Source organism: Mytilus edulis, chromosome 12 (genome assembly GCF_963676685.1).
Source record: "Mytilus edulis chromosome 12, xbMytEdul2.2, whole genome shotgun sequence".
Taxonomy (NCBI): domain Eukaryota; kingdom Metazoa; phylum Mollusca; class Bivalvia; order Mytilida; family Mytilidae; genus Mytilus; species Mytilus edulis.
In genome coordinates this window covers 36,016,883-36,044,831 of record NC_092355.1, presented here as the reverse complement: position 1 = coordinate 36,044,831, position 27,949 = coordinate 36,016,883, and the positions used below count along the sequence as shown (strand labels likewise).

At 31.5% G+C, this 27,949-nt stretch overlaps 1 protein-coding gene across 1 annotated transcript; it reads left to right on the top strand.

Annotated features, from left to right (window-relative positions):
- Positions 1–417: 417 nt before the first annotated feature.
- On the top strand, positions 418–27,949 carry LOC139497592 (scavenger receptor cysteine-rich type 1 protein M160-like). The gene is made up of 14 exons (XM_071285825.1): positions 418–497; positions 5,282–5,359; positions 6,577–6,715; positions 7,531–7,715; positions 9,045–9,183; positions 10,833–11,020; positions 12,806–12,941; positions 14,326–14,507; positions 15,052–15,190; positions 15,662–15,849; positions 18,652–18,790; positions 20,790–20,971; positions 21,146–21,284; positions 27,739–27,949. Exons 2-14 carry the CDS (start codon positions 5,287–5,289, stop codon positions 27,947–27,949), a joined length of 2,040 nt encoding a protein of 679 aa, XP_071141926.1. The 5' UTR covers positions 418–497; positions 5,282–5,286.

Sequence of the window (27,949 nt, the reverse complement as noted above, 5' to 3'; positions counted from 1 at the left end):
TCAATTATTGCTGCTCGACAGTTTTGCCAGTTCTACGATGCTATTAGTTAACCTTTTCTAAAGTGTAATCTTTTGATAATATATGTACACTCTTTGTTCATAATAAAATGTAATTTAGAAAAGAAATCATCGACTTACATTCAAATGATAATCATCTTTTTAAAGTACCCTTAAACAATTGTTTAAGATTTCACCTACTTCGTTACGCAGCATATACACAATAATAAATGTTTTCTACAGCACATAGTTTTTAACGTTTAGATAAGCGTGAATGGTTTTGCGTCAAGTATTTTAATAATTGTTACACGAAGTGTATTTTATAACCTGATATTTTTGTATCTAAATCAAATTAATTGAGAAGGGTTATATTACCGATGTTTACTGAACTCTTTGTGTATGACCCGAATGGTATGACATTTACCCTCATTGCGTTTAAAATATGTTAGCGGTGTTGACGCATTGTGCATTCTAAGATAAAATTTGGAAAAGGCTGATCTGTAAGTATTCTGTATTGCATTGTTTATCTGTTTGCAATTTCGTTTGTTGATGACAGGAATTTTATATAAAAATAAGTTTTTTTGTCAGATTTTCTGTTTTGTTTCCTATCGAGCACATACAAATTACAATTATAACAATTTCATAACCAGCGTATGTAACAGTTCTCACAAGAAATGCTTTGAATAAGTTTAAACATGTTTGATTATTTAATTGCATTGCAAGTAAGTTGAGTAAAAAAAGTAAGCAACATTGCAATTGATCGAAGTAAAAAGAGGGGGCAAGGCAGTTTACATTTGGAGATTTCGAAACTTCCGTTTTTATGTCAATCAGCGAGCACACGAAACGTACACAAACGATAAATATTACACAATATTTATCTCCTCGAGCACGGGACAATTACATTCTGAATTAAATGCGCCAGGATCGCGTATATTTGAAATCGAACTATCACGAGTGGATTAAAAAAGTATTGCACGATGTATGGTGATTAAAACTGGTTTTCTAAATAAATGATTTTTAGACGCTATACAGACACTCTTTTAATCCTACTTTTTTATTGATCTGCGAAAAGATGTTTTCTTTCTATGAGACGTCATTTTGTTCAAAATGTTCCAATAAAATATGCACAGGAAAGCAACAAACTTGATGTCAGTACATTAGAAGCTACACAAAAAAGGTATTTATCGCCTCGCAACAGTTAAAATCTAAATTGAAGACGCGAGGCTCGCTGAGCGATTTAAATATTTGAAATCGAACTGTGATGAGCGGATAAATAAAGTATTGTACAACTTATGTTGGTCTCATCGGTTTTTCGAATGATTTTATACGATATATAGAGACAATCTAAATACTACTTTTGATTTGATTTGCAAAAAGATGTATATTTTTTCAATGCACAATCGTCATTTTTTCGTGATGTTACAAAAGTATATTCACAAGAAAGCAAAAAAAGGTGACCTCATAATAGAAGTTCGACCTTGTATGCTAACATTTATGTTGTATGAAAAGTGCATCGAAGAATTAAATAATTTATTTTTCTGAATTGATTTGTGTTGAAAAGGAAAATGTTAACGACTTTTAGCTTCCAATAAATGTATGATTTCACAAAAACGTTAATCAAGGTTATAGTTCAAAGGTGATCATGTCACCCTTACATGAAACGTTATTTCTACTCCGTAATGTACCATGTAGAAGCATCACATATCCATTTTAAAGTATTAAGTTTGATCCGGTCAGCTTAAAAACCGACGACGACCACCACTCGATGCGAAAACGCTACCACCATATAATTTAATTTGGATGTAACGCGTCTTGTGATTGGCTGACGTTTTCTTTTTATCAACTCATCAACATAATCTTGTCATGGGATTTTGACCCTCTCAACTTTATTTTATAGTTTACTCCGATTTAAAATGGAATTGATAATCAAATTATAAAAAAATACTGCAATATATTTTTAAGTCTATTCAAAATAACATAAAAAATATCGTGTACACCTGAAAATAACCCGCTACGCATGTCATTCAGTGTGCACCACATGTTTTTGTTTGATTTTTGGCGTTCAAACCGACGACCTCCAACACTCGATCGAAATTGCTTCCACGAGACTGCCCCTGCAGTAGATTTATAAAATAAATTTACGGTTAACTGAATTACTGTCAAAAATCACAATTAATATATGTATTTTGAAATGCAATCTTCAGCCATATTATGGTACAGCTGCCTTTTTAATCTATTTTAAAGGTGATTAACATATCATATCAATGATTTATTAGATTTTATTTATCGTTATTGCTTATCTTGCATCTTGTATTACCTACAATACCTTTTACGCTTCAAAATGTCATGCGTACTTAACAAACCGTTGGCGACCATGAATTCTTTAGTGTACTCATCTTACTTGTAGTTTGTCACGTAACGATAGAAATCTTTTTAAATTAAAGATTCATTCGTTTACAGAATGTGATAAAAAAAAAATACAAAAGAAGTTGTAAGAAAAATGGCATCAGTAGTGTAGTATCTATTCTTCTATATTCATGTTTTTGCAATGACAAGCTCCTTAATCAAGTCATTAATACTTTTTTGTAAAGGATGACTAAATATAAATGCATTGTTGGATATATTTAGAATAATCATAATAAGTACTCATCTATTCTTAACAAAACTTAACATCATCATATATAATGGTTTATTTTGGTATTTATATTATTCAACGATGTCAAACATAACGAAGTTGCGAAATTTGACGTACATGTAGGACTGAAATTACTGACTGAATATGTTGTTTCAAAAGCATTGCGACGTAGTAAAGCGCAAACAAACAGAAATTTGGATTGCCAGCTTTTTTCAAGACAGATAGGGTCTTTTATTTTGATATATAAATGAGCAAATTGACCTCATTTGTTGCAGTTGACCGTAAACTTATAAAATAATTATATCAAAATTAAAGGAAAAAAGGTCAATGATAAATAAGTTTCTGAATGCATTTGTATTGAATAGAAAAGTGTCTACGGATTTTCGTTACCAATGTATGATTTCACACAAAATTTATCAACATGATCAAGGTAATTGAATACGAGCAAAAGCATGTCAGCCTACCCAGATTTACTCCTTAATGCTTGGCTAATAGAATAGTGAAAAACATCAAATACCAATATCAAGGCGTTCTACCCGACGACCTGCCAAACTCGAGATGAAAACGCTGCCAAGAAACAACTTAACAATACAAGCGAATGTAATTTTGTTTGCTTTGTGAATTATTTACCTGCGGTTATACCACTTGTAAATTTAACTCAGCTTATCTTTTTTGAAATGAAAATGTCAACTTTATTGTGGTAACAGCTTTTTTGTAATGTTTAAAGGTGATTTCCCTGTCCTAACTATGTAGTATTACATGTTAAGTTTTATTCTAACATATTCTATTACTCTTGATAATTCTGACACTTTGACATTTCTTTTTTTTTAACTACCCTTTAACGACCTTTTATAATTCAGTGTACTCATATTACATTTAAATTGTCACGTTACGATAGAAATAGTTTTATATTATGCATCCTTTTATAAAATATGCAACATAAACCACGAAAAATAAGAAGATTGACAAGCTCTTTATTATCCGTGATAATCACGTATGAAATGTATCTCTTTCCTGTCATTTCTCTAAGTGAACGACTACATTTTGTTAACATAAATGTATTTCAGATTTATTTTTCATGATGATATGTATATGACACATGCTACTGCTATTCCTAAAAACATCAAACAGATTTATTTCTCCCATTGGTGTATTTGTGGATCGAATATTATCAGAAGTCGTCAAAATAATTTCCACATTTGATTTTTAAATTATTTAGTATGTTGGCGTTGTCTTCAGGTAAAAGCAGTGTTTGAGCAGGCTGAATATAGACTGTATCGATCTTAAATGTCTAGAACCGAAAATACAAACGTTCCTACATCTCTTTGACATCAACGCATAATGTCTAAACAATCAAAGGATACAATAATATGGATTATGTTATTCTGTATTTGCATTGCTCAATTCTTTTCTATTTAGCATTTTTAGTTTGTTTGTGGCGGACATTTTATCCAAAGAATTTCGACCAAAAACATTTATAACAATATCATGACCTGCGAATGAACGAATTTTAACAAGAAAGGCTTTGAATCGGTTTATAACCCGTTTAAATAATTGATTGCGATGCAAATTGAGTTTAATAATACATTTGGATTAATCCAAGTAAAATAAGGTGGACGGGTCAATTTACATTTTGTGGTTCAATACCACTGGTTTTAACTCAATCAGTAAACTAATATAACATACACACACGAAAAATACGAGACAATTCAGTACATTACAACCACTTAATTATACAAGCGATGTTTTTACTCGTGACAGTTAGTATATATTGAACTTATAACGCTGAGCTTTTTAGATATTCAAAATAGAACTTTCAAGAGTAGACCAATCTCGTATTGCATACAATATGATGGTTGAATCTGTTTCTAGAATGATCTTTAGACGATATAGATCATCCAAATCTTATTGTTATCGATCTGCAAAAAGATGTGTCCTCTGTTTATGACATATTTCGCATGGTCGTTATTTTTGTTCAAGATGTCACAATTGGGAATCAAACGAAAGCAACACATTTTGGCGTTGATCAATTAATTAACATCAAACGAAACAAATGTTGATTAACGAAAATTACCAACAGGTCTGGAAAAGGATAAATGTGGAAACAAATAGAATTAAGGGCTCAAAGGAGTCTATGTCGCTCACCTGCTATTATCTATTGGTACATGTACATGTTTAAGTATGCAACTGTTATACTTTTGCTTTAATTTCAGAATAACGAATTATTATATAACAATCATGACAATAGCTATTTTCCTGACCTTGTAAAGGAAATTATAAATACAAATTGTCGGTTGAACCTGGTATTATGGCTAGCCATACTTACAATAATTTTGTCGAAAAACATACATGTAATGTTATTATATCATTGTGGTCTGTCATTATAATTCACCACTTTCATTGGCGTAAAATCCATTTACAAATTGCTATTATGTTATTATTTCTTTATCGTCTCCTTATCTAGTTTTGCACAAAATAAACATTTTTTTATCAATATCATCGATGGAGCGATCACGATGGGCAATTTATTAAAATGATGTTCTACAGTAGTCTGTAATATTGCTGCAAGTGCTAATAGTTATCAAAGGTACCAGGATTATAATGTAGTACGCCAGACGCGCGTTTCGACTAAAATATGTTTTGTTATAGGCAAAATGAAGCAATTGGAATGGATCCTTCTTCTAACTGTAGTGACAATGGAGTTTGTGGTCAAGAGTCAGCTTTCAGGTTTGTTGAATATATTAGACATTCACCTAGACTTAATACACTTAATCTATTTTCATATGGGGTTAAGACAGAAATGACTTAACAACAAACCCCTTAATCAAAACACATTTGTGAATAGACTTACACGTATTCACAGGATTAAATTTAGTCGATGAACAAAAAAACACTGTTGAATATTCAATAACATGGTAAGTTTCTAATATCATGGTTTGGTTCGTTTTTTGTATAACTTTGACATTGCTTATTTTTGTAAATTTCGAGAAACATGTGAAAGTAATTCAACCTAATCATGTGAAGAAGAAAATGTATGTTTACACGATTTTATCAGATTACTTTAGATGTTTATACAATGTGCATTTGCATATTAACCGGTTTGTCATACGTCTCCCGGGAAGAGTTTTGTTTATTAATTAGTAATTTCATATTTCGATTAATGATAATAACCATTATGATCTTTATGTAATATAAAATTAAGATGATGTGTTGTGATTGCCAATGAGACAACTCTCCACAAGAGACCAAATGACACAGAAATTTCCAACTGCAGGTCACTGTACGGCTTTTAACAATAAGCATGCTGCATGTAAAGCCATTAAATACCCCAAAAAAAGAAATGTAAAACAATTAAAACGAGAAAACTCAAAAAATAATTTATGCACAAAATAATGAACGAAAAACAAAGAAATTACAAAGCAACAAACGACAGCCAATAAACTAGAGGCTCCTGACTTGGGACAGGCACATACAGAATATGGCGGTATTGAATAGCTTGAAGGCACAAATACTCTTCATTATATTATCTCGTTAAATGCAAGAATATTAAAGCCTAGAATCAAAACTTTAAGACGGAGCTAAAGACATATGAGTTGATATTTGACAGACAAATATATTGTTTGATAACCCACAAAAAGAAAAGAGAAATCAATCAAAATATATCAAAACAAATCAATCAAGTAAGAATAGAAAGAAAATACAAAAGAAAATAAACCATTACACAAAACGTTTGAATATATTAATTTATGGATTTTCTGGAAATCTCGATTTTATAACTCACAGATATAAAGATAATTCTGATGTCATCATCACTATCTATAGAAAAACAAACTACATTCAAAGCACTTAATCGATAAAATTCGAATGGGTAAATAAGTGTTGTATGAATACTCAAAATATGTGAAATAGCATGCATGTTTTTGCATGACTTGCTTTTTTTGCAGGTGATTTGCGTATTATTTCGGGTATTGCTGCAAATATAGGACGACTGGAAGTGAACTATAAAGGTGAATGGGGTACAGTTTGTGATGATGGCTTTAGGAATGTTGATGCAGCAGTAGCATGTAAACAGCTCGGATATTGGTGTGTATTTATTTAAAGCTGACTAACACATGTCAACATTCGACTAAATTAGCTCCCCGTTTTAATTATTTGAAGCAAGTTCATGTTGCATTATTCAAGTTTAGTATTTTAAGTTCGGATATTCAACTGCTAAACGTGAACACAATCACATTTGCCTCCAATTTAAGTTTTCTGATTGGCTAACCAACCGTAGTACGAACTAGGAGTTGTCCCCGTACGTGTTAGCGGGAGTCAACTCCGTCATTTAAATCTCGTTCAACAGTTTTCCCTTAATTAAAATGTGCAAGTGTTATTGAAAAAAGTCATCATTCTACGAAACAGTGCATCACCAATAACCTCAACTGAGTCTTTAGCCTATGTAGTTGTCAAAGACCATCCAAACCCGTTCTCTGTTTTCGATTCTTGTATGTAAATCCATATGACGAATAACATGATATATGGAAAATAATGGGACATATGTGCAAAACCCCCCAAAAAATAATCTTTAAAATGTAAAACCATTTACTGAAACATTGTACATGATGATTTAACATAGTCAAGTTCTCGTCAGGAATATCTGATAACCATCATATCAAACATTCAAAACAAAACAAAACAGCACTTCGCCTAAATATTGTTTAACTTAACATGTGTATATGCATATGATCAGACATGCCAAGAAAATTGCATTGTATTGGATCTCTCTCTCTCTCTCTCTCTCTCTCTCTCTCTCTCTCTCTCTCTCTCTCTCTCTCTCTCTCTCTCTCTCTCTCTCTCCCTTTCTCTCTCTCTCTCATTATAGGCTAGCATTCAAAGAGTTTTCTATTCAAATGCAGTTCTGCAGTAGTGGTTTCGGCATCAGCTGTTAATGATGGCATAGGTACCATTTGGTTAGATGATGTGGGGTGCACTGGTTCAGAAAGTAAATTATTAAATTGCACACATACCAAAACACCAGACTGCAAGCACACGGAAGATATTGGAGTCAATTGTTTGCTCAGCTGTTCAGCAGAAAATGAAGGTGATGTTAAGTTAAAATTTACGTTTTATTAAATCGTTAGATTGTGAAGATTTAGTGATTTGGTATGATTGCAAATAAAACCACCCTCTACTAAAATTAAAATGAAATGGTTGTAAGATTCATAGCCTATAACAATGATAAATATCCAAAAAATATAATCAACTTGAAGTTCGTACTTTGTTTGGCCTTTTTAACTTTTGAAATTGAGCGTCGGGCGTATATACTAAATTAAGTCCTAGTATCTATGATATATAACAAGTCCCGATATGGGGAAAACAATAACGGTCTAATTTCTAACAAAACAATTAACGGAAAACAAATACGACTAAGTTAATCTATGCCTGGGATAAGAAAATCCTTAGTTTTTCGAGAAATTTTAAGTTTTGTAAACAGGAAATATATAAAAATGACCACATTATTGATATTGATGTCAACAACGAAGTGTTGTTAATATGCAAATGTATTTTTGACGTCAGAATTTTATCGAGGTGGATCTGTGAAATTAGGGGCAACATTTTTGACATGTCAAAAATTTCTTTCCGAACGCCTACATACTGGTGTTTCGTAAATAACTTGATCTTATTTAACAAAAAATTGTTTCGGCTAGTTTACGATTTGTTTACGTATTATATACGAATTATTATGAGTTCCTAAATGTTGCGAACGATTCAGAATAGTTCGTATAAAGATAGCTTTACAGATTGTAAAGATATAGTACGTAAAACTTACGTGAAATAACGAGTACTTTCCCAATTGACACGAATTCTTTACTTATTCTTAAGACTTCTTTACAACTTTGAAAAGGTATTACAAATGTAAAAACGTAAGGACTCGTGAGACTTAAAAGCTTCGATAAATATTAGCATTCCGTTAAAGAATCAACAATCGGTAAAACGCCAGTAAATTGCTGGTGTAATCCGTTACAAATCATGGAATTATGCCGTAAATACATCGTAACAACTCGCAATTATAATAAATAAACCATAAATAGTCAATAATAACTCTTGACAACTCTTAAATCGGTCGTAAAAGAGGCCGGATCGTAAGGATTCGTGAATTTAACCTATCCGTTTGGAAAATCCGTGTATGTGAAGGGGACACCAACGGAAGACTACAATGGCTTATGATTAATGACTTTAGTAATTTTACCCCTCATTAAAACATGTTTTGAGAGCTTAAATTACCGTGTGTAAGCAAGATTAAATACTGGCGATATTCTGAACAATATGAATATACAGCAATAAAACATAACTGGTCATTATACATCAGTTCACTCTTTTGATTTTGCATGACTTAGTGACTTATCATTCCTAGGTTTCTTATTTGCAGGTGCTTTGCGTATCATTTGGGAAACTCAAGAGAATAAAGGGCGTTTAGAAATTTATCATAATGACGAATGGGGAACAGTCTGTGACGATGGTTTTGAGGATGTTGATGCAGCGGTGGCCTGTAAACAGCTCGGATATTGGTATGCACTAAGTTCAAAGCAAATACAAAATGGACTAATGTAAAAAAAAAATCAAATAGTTTCTTTATTCTGATATTAATAATATGCACAAAGGACCGTTTACAATTAACCAAAATATATGTGATTCAAATTCAGAAGTTTGAAAATTAAACTTATATGGTATGACTCGATTCCGTTTTTTAAAAATCTTTAGTTATAATATGGTACCCTACTTGGTTTTAAAACATTGAAAAGCTCATAAAATCATAAACTCTTACAGAAAGACTTACATCATGATCAATTTGACAATTTTATCTGTCCTTTTGATAAAACTATGACATAAGCACAATCGTTCTTCAATAACCTCTAAACAATGTAGGCATGCTATCGCGAATTATGTTATTTACATATATAATTTTAATTTCCAAGGTACAGGCCCCTTGATACAATAGTTGGTATAGTTAGCTATGATTATCAAAAATGAATATACATCTTTGATGCCAAAATCATTAAAAAATATGACAAGCATTGCAGTTTATAATGCGATGTTCAATATTCACTAAAGAGACCTAATATTTAGAAAAAAATATTTGACGGCAGTAAATTTAGACTCGTTTAAATTTTAAACTATATACATCTTTGAAAACCTTCGTTTGAGGCATGCCAAGAAATGTAAGCTTGAGACGTTAACAACACAATTTTCTATAGAATTTACTTTTCAAACTTCTGTACAAACACTTGGTGGGAGATGTTTGTTTATATCTCGTCGTAGATTTAAATGTGTGTACCATTGTCTTTCTGTTTTTGTTTTCAATGGCGTTGTCAGTTTATTTTCGACTTATGAGTTTGAATATCCCTAAGGTATCCTTCGCATCTCTTTTAATTGACTGTCATAAAAATCTCTTTCGGAGATTTTGACGGATATGTATAAATAGTCACAATTATATTATATTTTCTCGAAAGCGACTTATCATTGAATGTGTACTGACAAGAGCAACATGATGGATGCCTGATGTGGAGCAGGATCTGCTTACACTTCGAGGCACATGAAATTTCTCAACGATTTGGTTAGGTTTGTGTTGCTCAACATTATGTTGTCTATGTTGTGGTTTTGTCAATTACTGTTGGCTTTTGTCGCTGCAGTTTTTTTCATGGCGTAATCAGTTGTTTCGTCGATTTTGAATATGCATTTTTCAACCTCTGATTATAAGCATTGTCCAATATATTATTTTTGGATTAACATCTACTGTATGATATTATCATGATTAGTAACAGTTTGAAACACGACGGAAAGTTTCTTAGCTTTTTATTTTGAAGAAATTCTCGTGGATATTGAACAGGACCATTTCTTCTACATGTTCGTGGACAGAAAATTACATTGCTTTCTGCAGTACAACCCGCGTTATAAGAGTGTAGTGACTTTATTATAAATGTTCATTTGAAGAACTTCGACCTTACTACCAGTAAATGAAATCGCTCTTGATGACCAGTAACTGTTACATCTTTCTTTGTAACAAAAAGTAAATTCACAAAAATACTGAGCTCCGAGGAAAATTCATAATCAAATGGCAAATTCCAAATGATAAAACATATCAAACTAATGGATAACAACTATCATATTCCTAACTTGATACATGTATCTCACTAACGATTTTATTTTTTATTTGTAGTTCTGGAGTTGTAGTTGCTCCATCGGCTGTGCATCATGGGATAGATACCATTTGGTTAGATGATGTTAATTGCAATGGTTCTGAAAGTAAATTATTAAATTGTCCATCCAATGACGGTAACCACAACTGTCAACACACCGAGGATATTGGAATTCACTGTTTTCTTAGCTGTTCAACAGAAAATAATGGTTAGATTAAGTTATGTAAAAATAACGTTCTTACAGGATGTATTCTAAAGAAATCAAAACAAAAAGCACACCTGCACATTAAAGTTAAAACGTTAGAATGTATTACTACAGAAAATAATGTTTGTCTTTCCTTTACACAAAAGAGTTATCACTGTATAATTTTTTGCACATCAATTACCCAAAAACAGATAATTTATAATTTGTTTTTTGTGAAATATACAAAGGCGTTAGCTGGTTGATTTTTTTATCTGTTTTTTTTTTAATTCATATCATATTTTCTTCATTAATTTTTTAAATATATTTTAGGAAAACGCCTTTTATATATGGTTAACACAAATTTATCAGCTGCTTTGCATGTAAGCCTATGTAACAGAACTGTAATTCTGAAAATTGTCTATACTGGCACGTCAATTATAGAAAAGAAGTATTAAACCGAACTTCATACGATCCACGATTCTTAAATAAGTAGTACTCAAATTGCATGCATACTCAAGTTCACATACATAAAAATAGCATTAAGTTTTTGTTTTATTTCACCGCTTACTTTTATTTTTTAAGAAATGGATACATGTAACCTGTTTTAATTGCTTATTTTTCATTTGTTTTTTAAAACTGACTTTTTGTTGACGTCGCATAGATTTTAATTTTTCCAGGAAACACTTCATCTGTTTATATATACCTTGAACATTTTGTGAATACTTGAATATACTTGCTTATGATGAAAGACAATTCATAATGTTAAATAATAAAACAAATTTGATAAATCTCTACGAAAACTCGTAAGATTTCCTCTGCTAGTTTTGCTAAATAGGTGCAACTTTGGAATTGTGACATTAGTCTCGTATAAATTATCTCTTTAGTAGACAACGCATAAGCCACAAAGAAACTATGTCTCCTTAACCTTTGTCAGTGTTAAATTATAGCTCTTTGATCTTTGAATACAAAAAAGTCGCTTGCTTGAATCGAATTCAGAACAAAGCATGTTGTTTTTTTTTATGTTGGCGTCCATAAACTTGCACCGATCTGACAACGAACTTTGTAGTTTTTTTTTGGTAGCAGGCCGAAGAATGACGATGGTGTTATATTATTAGATATTGGAACAAGCTTGTTTATATGGACGACATCTTAAAAAGTATTTTGTCATTTATTGGATTGGTAACCATTTTTTTTACAAAACGTATTTGATTAAGATGTGTGCAAGACAGTGGTGAATGATTAATGATCCGATAATTTGAAGAAAGGTTTAGCGAATTTCTGAACTCCCAATAGACATATTAATAAAATCTGAATGTAGCTGTAACCATTACATAGCGTAGCTCAGATGCGGCATTATTCCACTCAGGTTAAAAACTGGTTGTGCTGTAGGCGAAGAAGGATATGACATATTGTGTAAAATGTCTTTTAATTTCTGTGCAGATAACAAATACAATTTCCTAATTAACTGTATTTTTTTTAAACCAATCTATAAGTTCAACATTTGTCAAAATTAGAAAATGTTTATATTCTATCAAAAGACGAACAGTCTAAATATTTACCAAAATAAAATGGCTAAAAAAATATTGCAAATTTTCAGGAGGTGAAACAATTATTATATAAAAGTCTTCGACCGAAATTATTTATTTTGTTTGTCATACCTGTAAAGATTAACGTCACTTTGAGAACAAAAGGGTATGCATAGGGTGTCCTAATTACTGGTTATATATTTTATACTATTTTGCGAATAGTCATATGGCATTATTATAAACAAGTTTGCTAGTTAGCTAGTTGAATTTAAAATGTTTCCAGGCAATTTACGTTTAATTGGAGGGGCAACTGATAATGAAGGGAGGCTTGAGGTTAATTTCTTCGGCGAATGGGGAACTGTTTGTAATATGCAAAACAGTGGTGCAGCTGTAGTTGCTTGTCGACAGCTTGGTTACTGGTATGTTATGTAAAATACACTGTGCAAACTTTACCAAAACTTTAACTTTTATTCTAATTGAAAAACGACAAACATTTAATCATTTTCATTTGTATTTTTGTATTTTTTATATTTCTTTGTTCAAATAATATTTTCAAAGTTTATATCCACTATTCAATGTTGATAGAGTATCATAATTGGGTCTGAAAAAACATTATGATTAGTTTTATTAAGTTCGTGTAGTATTATTGTCAACTGAGATACACATAATTTGCAATGAGTACATACAAATGTATAACAATGCCGAATTCGCATTTTCAAAATCTAAAAGACTATGGGTTATCTTGTTGTTCGTACTCCAACATGAAAATGACGTTATGTCATTAGCTGCGTCTCAATTGCCTATGACGTTTAACCAAGCACAACGTCTTGCTGTAAGCTTTTAAAATATTACCTGAAAAGCATTATATCTTGAAACGACAAATTACAAATGTTATTACATCTTACATGTTACAGGAAGGGTAAATGAGTTCTGATCGTCCTTTGACATGTTAAGCAAACATAATATTATTTATGTGTTTGCTTCCAGTAGTTGCAAATGACATTCATTAATGTATCATGTTTTTATTTAAGAATTGAATGCTGCTTTTTGTAAATTTATTTGGGTGTAAAAGCGTTGACCGAAGTACATTTTGTATGAAGCGCGGAAGCGCTTCATACTAAAAATGTGCGCACGGTCAACGCTTTTACAACCCTATAAAGTTACAAAAAGAAGCATTCAATACTTAAAATTACATTTTTTAGCTAGTATCATGAAAACACGATTTTTATCAAGTTTTCATTTAATTTACCTGTGCACTTTATTGTGGGACCTCGTGTCATCATGAATGATAAATGTTATTGTCTAGTACAATTGTTTCAGGAATAGCACGTGATATGCAGCTAGCCAATCAAAATAACGTATTATTATGAAACATACATCTAATGTAATTATTAAAAAATAAACTTGTCAAAATCGAAGCACTCTGTACAAACTTGATTAAAATGAGTTTGGAATCAGAGTTGTTTAACCATTTGAGGTATATTAAGCATAGTGTATTTCATTGACTTGACCTATTCATTAATAATAGAACAAAACAAACATAAGAGCCGGGCGTCCATTATTTTAATATTTACTCTAACCATAATATTCTTTCATATTTGAAATTCTTTTCACACACAAGTAAATCTTGACTGTCCAAGTAAATGCTTATTAAGGTTTGAAATGTTACGCTTAAAAACTATACATTATTGTCGGTATTTTTGTGATTTTACTTTTGACATATTGTTACAAGCCATTATTCATTTTTATAATAAGTATAAGCTAAATAAGGAATAAAACAACCTATTTTGAATATTTGTACAGTTCTGGAGATCAATTGCCATCAGAAGCTGTTAATGCAAGTTATGGAACGGCCTGGTTACAAAACGTAAGATGTTCAGGTACAGAGGAAGGATTTGTAAATTGTTCGTCTGTTTTCAACCCAACAACATGTGTACAACCATATGATGTTGGTATAAATTGCACCCAGACATGTCTGAACGCAGGTTAGTATTTTGTTAATTCATAAATGTTTGCGTACATTTGTCATAATTCATAAATTGACTATGTAACAATAGGTACACAATGCCAAATATATACAAAAAAAAAAATAAGATAAGTGGTCATTATTTTGCTCAAATTCGTTTTGAATTTGTTTGTTTGGTTTAGTTGTTTTTGTTTATCATGATACGGCTTGGACATTTTAAAAGATCGTTTGTCTTTAGATGTTAAATGAATATGTTCGGATTTCTGTTATTTGATTTATAACCAGTCATACATATATTTCCGAAATTTGAATACCGTGAATCTTATAATTAGAAGGGTATAATTTTTTTTCTGCTTCTATGGCTAATGAATATTTATACAGCTTTGCTCCTTTTTGGCTTTCAAAACGATAACTATTGGTAAAACATTACATACTTTAATATAAAGTATTATGAACTGACTTTATCAAAACGTAAATATTGTTTAATCGAAATTATGGTTACAAAATTATTGTTTAAGAAACAAATACTTATGAATTATTGATGCTTTTTATTAAATTTTTAGGTGATATAAATCTTTTTGGAGGCAAAAATGAACATGAAGGACGATTGGAGATCTTTTTAAACAATGCTTGGGGAACTGTTTGTGATGATTATTTTGAAAATATTGATGCAGAAGTAGTCTGTCGACAGCTTGGTGTATGGTAATTTTAGAATTATATAATGCAAAATTTAAACAAATGGATTATACACAACATAAAGTTAACACATATAAGTCTAAAAAAAACTACACCCAACACCATAGCGTCCCCATCTCTCCCTAAAAAACCCAACCCAAAACTCTACCAAACAAACATAAATGGCAATAAAACACAATGCAAAAAATAAAAATGAGAAAATTAATACGAACCTCACACAACTCAAGTCCATTCAATTGAATGTTTAACAGTTCTGCAACTTTTAGACAACAACCGTGTTATTGCGTTCAAGTACGTCAAATCATATCTCTTATAAAATTAAAATGATACTGTTATTTAGTCTAACCTGAAATATAAGATGGTTGTCTATCAGAATGATTCAATGTTGCCGTAGCCTGAATTTTAGTCATATTTATAGAATAAGACATCACAAGAGTAGAATCAATGAAGGATATCAGATTATTTTCATTGAAACAGGGGTGGGATAGTTATACCGGCCGCTGCAGTAGATGATGGATATGACACCATCTGGCTTGACGATGTGCAATGCAAAGGCACAGAAAAAAGATTGACCAACTGTTCCTATCGTGGTTCGCCTGTTAATTGTAATCATGGTGAAGATATCGGCGTCAAGTGTTTCGTTAATCCACCAACTGAAGACCAAGGTAGTTGACAATAATATTAGCATACTTAAAAATAGTATATTCTTTTTATTATTGAAATAACTTAAATAAATGAACGTTAGTATATCACTCTAGAAAGTTAACTTCGACATCGATGCGGTAGCGCTTAGTTTTCTGAATATTAGTCATGTAGATATATCAAGTAAAAAATTACAGATGTTCAACAAGTCATAAAGACAAACACGTTTGACTTAACAAATTTCAAATCGGATAAAAATCTGACATTAAAACCTGCTTTGTGTGGTTCTGACGTTACAAAATTTTGAAAGTTTCGAAAACAAATTCCGAGCTTAAATATATCATAGCTAATGTTTTATTTTATTAACGACATGAACACAATAAGGAAATAATTGTCATCAAATAAGTTTTTGAAAAACATAGTTGCAGAGTCTTTGAAGTCTTGTGAAAACATATAAGTACACAATTTGTATAAAAATTAAAATAAAAATTATTTACCAAACTCCAAGGAAAATTCCTAGTCAATAATTAAACCAAAAGCCAAACACATTAAACGAATGGATAGCTACTGAAATACTTTTAATGTAACTTTTGAGTAAATGTATGGTTGTTTTCATAAAATAAATATGCTAAAGATATATACAAGCAAACACTTCAAGTTGTGCAATGTACATGCCATATGCTAAAGCAAGAGGAATATCACTTATATACATTTGTTATTGAAACGTGAACATAGCCTTTATTTGCATTAACATGAATTGAAGCAACAATTTTCCTGTTTTGTACCAACACATGTATGTTTTATAATGAACAATATTGACTGTTATTAATTGTTTGATTTAACTGTAGAGGTGTCAAACCACCATTTATTTTCCCCTATTAGTCAGTTTGTTAAATTTGCACTTGTAAAAAAATGTGCAGAATTTGTCATTGTTCCAAAAAAAAAAAAATACTTTACATGCGTAAAGTTTTGTTCTGTCCAGTACAAAATGTACTACAGAAAAAAACACACACTATATTGCATTGTATATTCGAAAATAACCATTACTGGAAGTTACACCAATCAAGCTTTCACCTCTTTTTTACCAGTTTTCAAGCTTAAGTAACAATGAAAACTCAAAATATTCAAATAAAACCAAATACAAGAAGAGGCTGTCACAACGACAGCAAACCGTATTTATTAACATTTATTTGTGTCCTGGCAATATCACAAGAACCATTACTGATGAATGGTGAAAATGAAAATCGTCAATATCAAATTTGACCTCCGTTTTGTAATCAGTATCAACATATTAAAATTTGAAAAGCTTAGATTGAATGGTTCATGAGTAAATGTAACAACGTTAATGGAAACGCCATTTTACGATCTTTCAAGAACCTTAACTCCTGAACGGTAAATGTCAAAATCGTCATTATTGAACTTGACCTCTATTTTGTCATCAGTAACAACATATTAAAATTTCAAAAGCTTTGGTTGAATGGTTTATGAGAAAATGCACGGACACGACGGGAAACACCATTTTTCAATCTTTCAATAACCATGACTCCTGAACGGTAAAAGTCAAAATCGTCATTATTGAACTTGACCTCCATTTTGTCATCAGTAACAGCATATTAAAATTTCGGAAGCTTTGGTAAAACAGTTCGTGCATAAATGCACGGACACGATTTGAAACTCCATTTGTCTGTCTTTCAAGAACCATAACTCCTGAACGATAATAGTCAAAATCGTCATTATTAAACTTGACCTCCATTCTGTCATCAGTAACAACATAATAAAATTTGGGAAGCTTTGGTAGAGCAGTTCATGCGTAAATGCACGGACACGACTGGAAACTCCATTTTTCAATCTTTCAAGAACCATAACTCCTGAACGGTAAAAGTCAAAATCGCCATTATTGAAGTTGACCTTCGCATAGTTGTCAGTAATAACATAATAAAATTTTAAAAGCTTTGGTTGAACAGTTCATGAGTTAGTGCACTGACAACATTTGATTGCCGCCCGCCTGCCCGCCTGCCCGCCTGCCCGCCGTCAAGTTTTAGACTTTCAATCGTTTTGATCAAACGTCATTACTGAATCTTAGGTAAACGAACCTCTATCATGCGTTTTTAAAAGAAATGGATCATTGGCACTGCGTTTGCACGCATTCTGTTCACATGAAATATTTTTGATATGTTCTATAAATGTATTGTTTATAAAACTGAGTACTATTCGAAAACTAAGGTTTTCTATTCTAGGTAAAAAAAAACATTTATAGCATGAGTCGTGTTTGGTTTGATTTAATGGAATGATTTGTTTTAAATGCTCTTAAACTGATCTGTCGCGTAAACTTCATACTGTATGAAGTTTTAAAGCACATATGAAGCTACGGTAGACATCAACCCCGTCTGGTTTAGCAAACAATAAGTGTGGTGTCTTTGATGACTTTTGTCAATACGAGTATATGTCCTTCTCATGCATTTGTTAAAAGTATCGTATCCTCTCAGCAAGTACATGTATGTGAAATATATATAGATTAGATGGTAACAGAAGCAAATTGATATGTTCACATATGACAGAAATGCATCATGCACTGGATTGTTTTTACAGTTCTAAAAAAGTAACCCTTGGATTAAAACAAAACTTCAGTCATAAATACGTTTTTGCACCATCATATTTAGACATTAATAGTATTAATAAGTTATTTAGTGACGGGATTTTATACTTTATATATGCCAGGTAGCATGACACAAAATCAGTTCATGCATATAAAAAAATCATAAAAAGCAAAGTAGCAGCGATTTAGTTAGTTTGTATTGTAAAACTTATATGCTTGTCAATTTAAGGGACGTTACGTTTAGTTGGAGGATCAAGTGAGAATAATGGGCGGTTGGAAATCAAGTTATACAATGAATGGGGAACAGTTTGCGATGATTCCTTTGAAAACATTGAAGCAGCAGTAGCCTGTCGTCAACTTGGATATTGGTACGTGTTTTGATTTTAAGCATCGCGAGTGTTCCTGGATGCATATTTGCTATACATATTCGATATACATTTATCACCTCAAACTGTTTTGGGTAAATTATTCAGTTCTGAATAATATCATTTACAACTTTATTGACTTTGTTTTGAATGAAATTACAAACATGGATCATAACTTCTATATGAAACTGCAATGCTAGATTGTGAATCAAATTTTTATTTTCGTACTTATGACGTATTGAATTGAAATAGTATAATTATCAGTACTAGCGTAAAAATATTAATCCATCAATAGAAAACAAAAATTAATTAAAAACTGAAAATGATCGGGTAAATACATAAGTCAATTGACTGTTCTCAATTGTATTGCGTTATTGCTGCATCGGACATATACGAACATGTAATGGTATTGGCCAAATTTCTGTATCAATAATCTCTTTTTTCATATTTCATAGAAATTATAAAATTATACCTGGAATGTTTTAATTGATTTCTTTGTAGGTTAACATCACAACAGTTACGTGTGCAGAATAAAAAACTTTGAAAAGCTCAGTTAGACATTTTCAACGTATTATATTTTGTTATTCATTTTTAAATTGATTTCAGTTTTAAACAAGAGAAGATGTAAATATGTGACATACTTATAAACATATGTTGATAAACGTGATTGTACTTTTCAATATTCTTATATTCCATTATAGAAAATAGAAAAAAGAAACCAGTCTAGACAATACAGCTTCCACCACTGCATCAATTGTGTTTTTTTGAAACTTTGGGTCCTCAATGATCTTTAACTTAGTACTTGTTTTTGGCATTCGAACTAATGTGTTATCTGAACGTCACTGATGAGTTTTATGTAGATAAAACGCGATTCTGTCGTATTAAATGATAAGCCTGGTACTTTTTGATAGCTATTAATTGTGTGTTTCTCTGTCCTGTATGTTCTACCCTTTATTTGTATTATTGTCATGTCATGTTATCATTTTGATGTTATATTTAACCTTACTTTACCATAAAAACGACAGGTTTGGCGATCCATAAAACCAGGTTTAACCCACCATTTGTTTTCTTAAAATGTTCTGTATCAACTCAAGAAAATGGCATTGTTATAGTATAGTTGGTTTATGTGTGTGTTTCATTTTAGTGTTGTGTTTTTGTTGTGTTTTTGTTGTGTCTCTGTTGTTTCGTTGTTTTCTCATATATTTGATGCGTTACCCTTAGTTTCAGTTTGTAGCCCGGATTTGTTTTCTCCTCAATCGATTGATGAATTTCGAACAGGATATACTACTGATGCCTTCATTTTCCCACTCAAAACATTTGGTAAAGCTGACCAGTCCTAAGTATCAAATGAGCAGCTCATAAGGATAACATGGCTTATATCTCTTAATCTGACGAAGTAAAGCTGTTCCTAAGGTTGAGATCGATCTGCCCTGAAATGTTCAGATGAATCAGACAACCTGTTTTAGGGTGGCTGCCCATGAATTAGTAAATTTAAAGGAATTGGGCAGTTTTGGGTTATTATCTTTAATATTATGATAAATAAATATATAAACTGTAAGCAGCAATACTGTTCAGCAAATAAGATCTACAACCAAGTCATAATAATTAAAATTACCAATTCACCCCTTAACGAGCTATTGCGCTCTCTAGTCAATTAAAAAAAAATCGTAATTTCTTTGTAATCTTCTGGAAAAAATAATAATTACTCGAGTATTTAATTCACAAGAATATGTTCGATGACCCCGCCTGCTAATCAACATGGCCGACATGGCTAAACATAGAACAAAGAGGTAACATGTAGTTTTGGCTTATATCTCTGAAACTAAAGCATCTTAAAAGAACAAAGCTGACATTGGGTAAAATGTACATTATGTTGTTGTTATCTATCTGCTCTGAAGCAATAACACGAATCAGACCACCCGTTGTTGGTTTAGTGCCCCAGACTTGATAATTAATGAATATTTTGCAGTTTTTAACAAGATTTGTATGACATTTCTTACAGTTCTGGGCATGTGTTGAAGTCAACAGGGGTTGATGATGGTTATGGTACAATTATGTTAGATGACGTAGACTGTTTGGGTAGTGAAGATAGATTGCTCAATTGCTCCTACGATTCTTACACCGGAGATTGTGGACATCAACATGATATTGGTGTCTATTGTTCCTTTGAATGTCCACATTCAGGTAAGAGTAAATCATTAAACTTTGAATAAACAATGTTCATTAACAGATTTCAATAAGATTTGAATTATAAACATGTATATGGTAAAACAAAAGTCAATTCAAATAATTCTATAAACTTGAATATAGAAGAAATAATATTACTTTATTTGTCACTGATAATTTCTCAATTTACAGGCACTTTGCGTCTTCTTGAAGGTTCAAATAAAAATGAGGGACGACTCGAGGTGTATATCCAAAATACATGGGGAACTGTTTGTGTCAATAATTTTGACACTACTGATGCCACAATAGCATGTCAACAACTTGGATATTGGTATGTTCTTGTATGAAAGCATTATGCAATTCACAAATATCTTGGTAGCATAACAAATACAATGTATGTAAGCTTTATTTAAAAAAAAAACGTAGTTTTGATTGGCGTAAAACCATATCAAGGCATGCTAATATACAATCCTATCTAACAATAAAATTTAACATAACTGACAGCAGATTATCCCCAGGACAAGTCAACGTTACAACAATCCCAATCGAACAAACGAAACATAAGGTATGCACATCATAGACAATTCATGGTTGAACTACATAACAATGTTATGATAACAAGGGATCAGAATTAAAATCTTCTTTTACTAATTTAAAGGAATATGAAAGCATTAATCTTACTTCTTTCAACGCTTTTACCATCCTATAGAATTACAAAAATACGCATTCATTTCATAAATTAGGGACATATAAAGGCTTTCCTTTTTTGTTAATAAACCTATAAGTATCTTTCGAAGTTTAAATTGTATGAGGAGTAATATATGTATATTCGATAAGAAAAAAACATTATATTGTACTAAATTTTAAGATACGATTCATTGGTTGTCTGGTTTCTAATTTTATTGATTTTTATTTCAAACTGTGCGATTTTCATTGAGTGTTCTTTGCCACACTCGTGATGCATGCTATGCAGTGCACGGACTTCTGTGAACCCATCTGTTGTTCTTCATATTTTTAAAACTACTATTGGGTATATATAGCATTACCTAGAATACAAAATAGCGTTAGACATTTCATTTATGAATACAGAAAGCGAGATAATGTAGAAAGGTTGTCTTATTAAAATTCCGGGGATTTCTGTGGTATATTTTTGTACTTTTGAAAAGTTTTGTTTGTTAAAACTAAGAAAACATGTTAGGGAAACCGTCTAGGAAAAATTACAAAACCAGTTATATATACAATAGGACAAAATGTTGATGCAATAAGTCATGTTGAATAGTTACCTTTTTAGAGACCATCAGCTTTATGCCATTAATGGAAATTTATTGAAATAGCAATGAAACAACATGTTTAAAGGACGACTACCATAGTGACTCGACATAATATCGACAACACCTAACTGTACTTAACTGTACTCGACATTGGTCTCGACTTTAACCAATACGTTTGATTTAGTACTTGCTAATCTTTGTGCAGTCTGAAATATTCTCGACGAAGGCTTGACCAGCCTTCACACGTCTAGACGCAGTCTTGACCTTTAAACTTAGTCTTGACTGGTTTGAACTAGCCCATCTAGCTCCATTATATACTGATTTAACAAAATTCCAGGGAATGTGGTAGTTTGGTTCAATACTGTCAAATTAAATGATTCAATTAACAAGTAAACTTTCAGTTTTGTTTAAACTAGAAAGTCATCTGTACTTATTTATATTACATTTTCAAATCAATTTGAAGTTTCACTAAACTCTACAGCTATTTCAATTATACATCATTCTAAGGTTGTTAGATAGTATACACCTATTACATGGGTTTGAGGGTAATAGCGAGTTTGTCGTCCTTGAGATACGAACTATTGCTCGAGGCAAACAAAATTAACTATATGTTTTTTTTTCATATTTCGTGTTGTATTTGTAAATATTTTATTTACTGCAATTATGACTAGGAAAACTTGTGTAAACTTGTTCATGCATATAATAAATTCTAGCTGAAGTACACAAACCGCAAATTCAAGGACAGATCCATATCATAATGTTAGTACTATATTTTAGATATTTAAAAAAAATGTTTCTCTATGATTTTCTTAATCTTTTATAATTGCTTCTTGTATTAAAGTGATCTATTAATTTAAATTTACGATAGACACAAACAGATTACACCGTTTACGATATTACTGTGTCGTTGCCAAGCGCACACATCCAAGCAGAATAGTTATTGATATCATTATTGTCCAATGAAAAAAAGTAGGAAAAATAACAGGAAATATTATTATAAAACTATTAACCGGGGTGATAGTCTTTGAAACTATTGATTAGCAAATAGAATGTCGAATGAAATATTACAACTATTTCATTATTTTCTATATAGAAAAAAACATACTGAGGTATAATAAAACAATTATTGTTGTAAAATTTAAATAGTTACTTAATAGTAAAAAAACGTTGAGATTTTAGTTCAGACTGAATTCAGATAACAACCGTTAGATTTGTTTATTTCTTTTCAAATTAAAACTATACAGCTATCTCGGTTGTATATTAATCTTAGTAATCCAACATGTCCAAGGTTGTTATGTAGTTTGTTGTTATACTGACAAATTTAAGGATTTGATTAATCTACTAGGTATAAAAGTTAGACTTTTTATTTTGGACTAAATTTAAATAGTCATCTTAAAAATTGTTTTATACATTTTTCAAATCAACTTGGATTTTCATCAAACTAAACAGCTATCGTGGTTACATATTGGCCTTTGAGAATGCCAGGTCGCTTGTTTCTTTTGTTAATTAATGTCAAACTTCAGGATTCAATTGAAAGTTAAGTACATAATCTATAATTTTCTGTTCCAACTGCATTGATTTGATTTTTTTAACTTTTGATTTTCCTTAAAACTTTTTTTTTTATAACTTTGTTTCATCAAAATTAACAGCTATCACAATTATATATTTATTTGGTAAATGGGTCTATTGCCTTCAAATTCAAATATTTAAGTCATAGGAATAAATCTGAATTAGGCAAATCATTTTTTTAACCTCTTTTAACCTATTAACAAAATTTACAAATGTCATAGAAATACACTAAACTACACAACAACCTGGCGTTCTGTTAGACCAATGTCACAGTGTAGATACTATTCTGTACGCTATCCGGAAGTCGCGATTTTCGAAGCGATGATTTCCAACTGGCTAACAGGACGGTTTTGCCTACGGTAACTTTTCTCATCATTTGTTTACTCCTATATCTACAAAGTGCTTTGAACATCTTCAAGGTATATATAGCATCATAAATATGAGTTACTGTAACAAAAACATGCATTAGAATATAAAATATACGTGTGCATCACATCAACTTGGTAGAAAAAAGTGAAATCGATGGACAATTTTGCTCTCGTAGTACAAAGCAAATAATCTTTTATTGTAAATATTTTCATCAGTTTACAGTTAAATATATACTGTTTCAATATTCTTTTCGTATTTAAGTAGAATATTCGTATTTCCCATAAACAAATATGTTTTCTTTGAGGATCCCAAAATAAATTACTGTACGATCAGTCTAGAACTGACTGTATTCTAGAAGCGATTTCAGATTTTTTGACTGTATGACCAGTCGTGATTGTGAAGAAAAAACTACAGCAATTTGAAGGTATATAAGTGTATATGTGATATTATGAACTATCCAGGGATTTATAACGTGTAATTACTTTCATCAGACAATACAAATATATTTCTGATGATTTTTTTAGATGGCAAAATAATTTTTGTTCCATCAGTCTTATTTAAAATCAAATGCCTAAAATTAAATACATGATTCGTTTGTGGACTTTGTAATAGTGTATCGTTACAGTTATCTGTTTATAGCTATTACATTTCTAAAGATTATTTACACCGTCCTCCGTTGACCAATTGATGATAACATAAATCAAGCTTGTCGCTTTTAAAATAACAAAAAATAGATAAAGACAGCTTTGCGTAGGGGGTTAATTCATGTGCTATAATTTTGGTAAGTTTACAGAAATAGAAGGTCCATAATGCATTAATCGAGTACAAATGGAGCAATTTCAGAAAAATTTAATGATTGGTTTAGGAGGTGTTGGAGATACCTAATGCAATGTTCAAGTCCGTATCTTATATAAAGTAACCCAAAAAAGATTTTTACTAAAATTCGAAATAGACGGTGCACAATACAGTCATTATCATTTATGATAAGGAATCCGAATAAGATTAATTAATAGTTATATCAGTTTCGGATTTAAAAAAAAAGTGATCCGGCAGTTTGAAACCCTTTTTTAAGTATCAATGCATTTGTATGGGAACATATATTTGAAGTCCCCTTTTCTCCTGGATTGGACCCCTTCTCCATTTAAAAATGGCCGGAACCCCCAATGTATATAAAGTGGTTTATGAGGAGATGCGCTTACAAAACTGGCGAAACATATTGTACCGGTCGAACGGACGAACGGAAAGACGGACTTCTTCATCACTTTAACCCCCGCTTGACAAAATGGTGTACAATTGAGTGTCAAAGAGACAGCTCTACATCTTAAACAAAGTGAAGGAACTGTGATCAATTATAGGCTACAGTACGGCCTCGAATGTGTGTAAATACATGCATTTTTATATAACAACTAAAGCTGTGTTTTTGTACAATTTTAAGAATAACGGAGGACATTTCTGAAACTTATATACTAGTATACATCAAACCTTCCTCTTATTTTAGCAACATTTAAACATCCTTATACTTAATGTAGTAAGTCGAGTACACCCTATTAAGTTAAAATATGTTTCAGGATGTGAATGTATTGAAAGATATTTGTGTTATTAGAAAAATGCCACCTTCTAATGTATCGTAAATAACTTTGAAATCACCACTAGAATACAGTGACATAAAGACTGATCATACAGTTTTAAAATATACAAGCGAGACTGATCGTACAGTAAGAAATTCAAACAAGTGTAATTTTCTTATTTCTGGCTTCAAAGATCTGGTTGAAACTTTTACCACCACTTGAAATATACTTCATTTAGTTAATTAAGTCTGGATTTTACGTTAATTTGAACACTAAGAGGGTAAAAAGATTGTTTTTAGGTTCGCCGACTGATTTTTCTTAGTGATGCACTTGAAAATCTCTTGATTAAGGCAAAGATACGAATAATGAATGTGCGGAATTTAATTCTAAACCATTTGAGAATATCGATGTCGGCTGAATTAATCATTAAGCAATGTACAGATGATCAACTTACCGTTTAATTCAGTATACCCATCAAATTTAAAATGTGATCCAAACAGTTCTCGCTTCGAAAATCGCGACTTCCGGATAGCGTACAGAATAGTGTCTACACTGTGAATGTATAACTGAGGAAGCTGAATAAATTTGATGAAATTCGAACTTAGTTTGAAAAAAAAATCAAAGGTAACTATCTTAATTTAGTACGAACAGAAAATTCTAGCTTTTTTTCCCTATTTTAATTTGACAGCGATGAACCAATTTAACTAAATATACTGAAATGTATAGGATCAAATTGTTCACCAATATACAATTGAGTTCGATAGGCTGATTCAAACCACACTAAATTTAAAGGTCATGACTGAGTCTAGACAGGACAATATAGATCGATATACTAGGTAAAAACAGGTCGATACATGTCGAGACTGAATGAGTCTTAGTCAAGATTGGTTATGGCAGGTCAAGACTGAGTTAAGATTGGTCGAGAATTATCGAGACATGTTTAGACTACACAAAAATTATCAAGTACTAATCAGTAAATTCGAGACAGAGTCGAGTACATTTAAGTATAGTTAAGTAGTGTTCAGATTATGTTTAGTCTTCTAAAGTAAAATATGTGGTCGACCTTACTTGTTGAACACAAAATATGGGCTTTTCAGATTCTGGGGATTGCTATACGATTTTGTCCTTTCAGGACGTACAGTGTAGATCACTTCTAACCTCTAATAAAATCTGCAAGAATCCGCCAGAAAAATTGTTCTAAGGCAGTATGTGGAACTGTCAGCCTGGCAACTGTTAGACAGTTACGTCTAGAACAGTTCTAACCTAGAACTGATTTGGTAGTTCTATCTAGAACTGATCCTGACAGTTCTACCATAGAACAGTTTTAGACAGTATCTAGAACTGACTAAATCTTTTGTCAGTTCTACGAATAGAACAGTTCAACGGTTAGAATTGATTTATAAATTCTACGGCTACATCTCTACCTTTGGATACGTTCAAACTTCCAATTCTTCCACACATTGTTTTTTAAATAACAAGTTGTATTTTCTGCTAGGAAATTTTTCTGTATTTCTTAAAAAAATGTGAAGTAACTGTTCGATTAAATCTAGAACACATTCAACATGTGCAAAATGTATTGTATTCGATATAGAATAGTTATCAATAGTTATTTAGTACGCCAGACGTGCGTTTCATCTACACAAGACTCATCTGTGACGCTCCTATCAAAATATTTATTACATTATTTATAACATTAAAGCCAAACAAGTACAAAGTTGAAGAGCATTGAGGATCTAAAGTTCCAAAAACTTGTGCCAAATACGACTAAGGTAATTTATGCCTGGTATAAGAAAATCCGTAGTTTTTCGAAAAGTTAAAAGTTTTGTAAGCAGGAAATTTATAAAAATGACCACATTATTGATATTCATGTCAACACCGAAGTGTTGACAACTGGAAATTCGCGTTTTTGAGGAAGTATTACATTATCGTGCGGACGAATATTCCGCTCTCTTCGTATGCCACAGGCTATTGGTTTTACTGAACTCAAATTGAATTGTCATTTTTACAGTTCTGGAAATGTCCTGCAACCAAATATGGTAAACGACGGAACTGGTACTATCTGGTTGGCTGGCCTTCTTTGCTCTGGTATTGAAAGCAGATTAGTAAACTGTGGACAAATGGATTCCGGAATTCAGAACTGCCGATCATACCATGATGTCGGAGTCAGTTGCTCTTTAAATTGTCCAACTACAGGCAAGTCATTACATGAACATTTATGA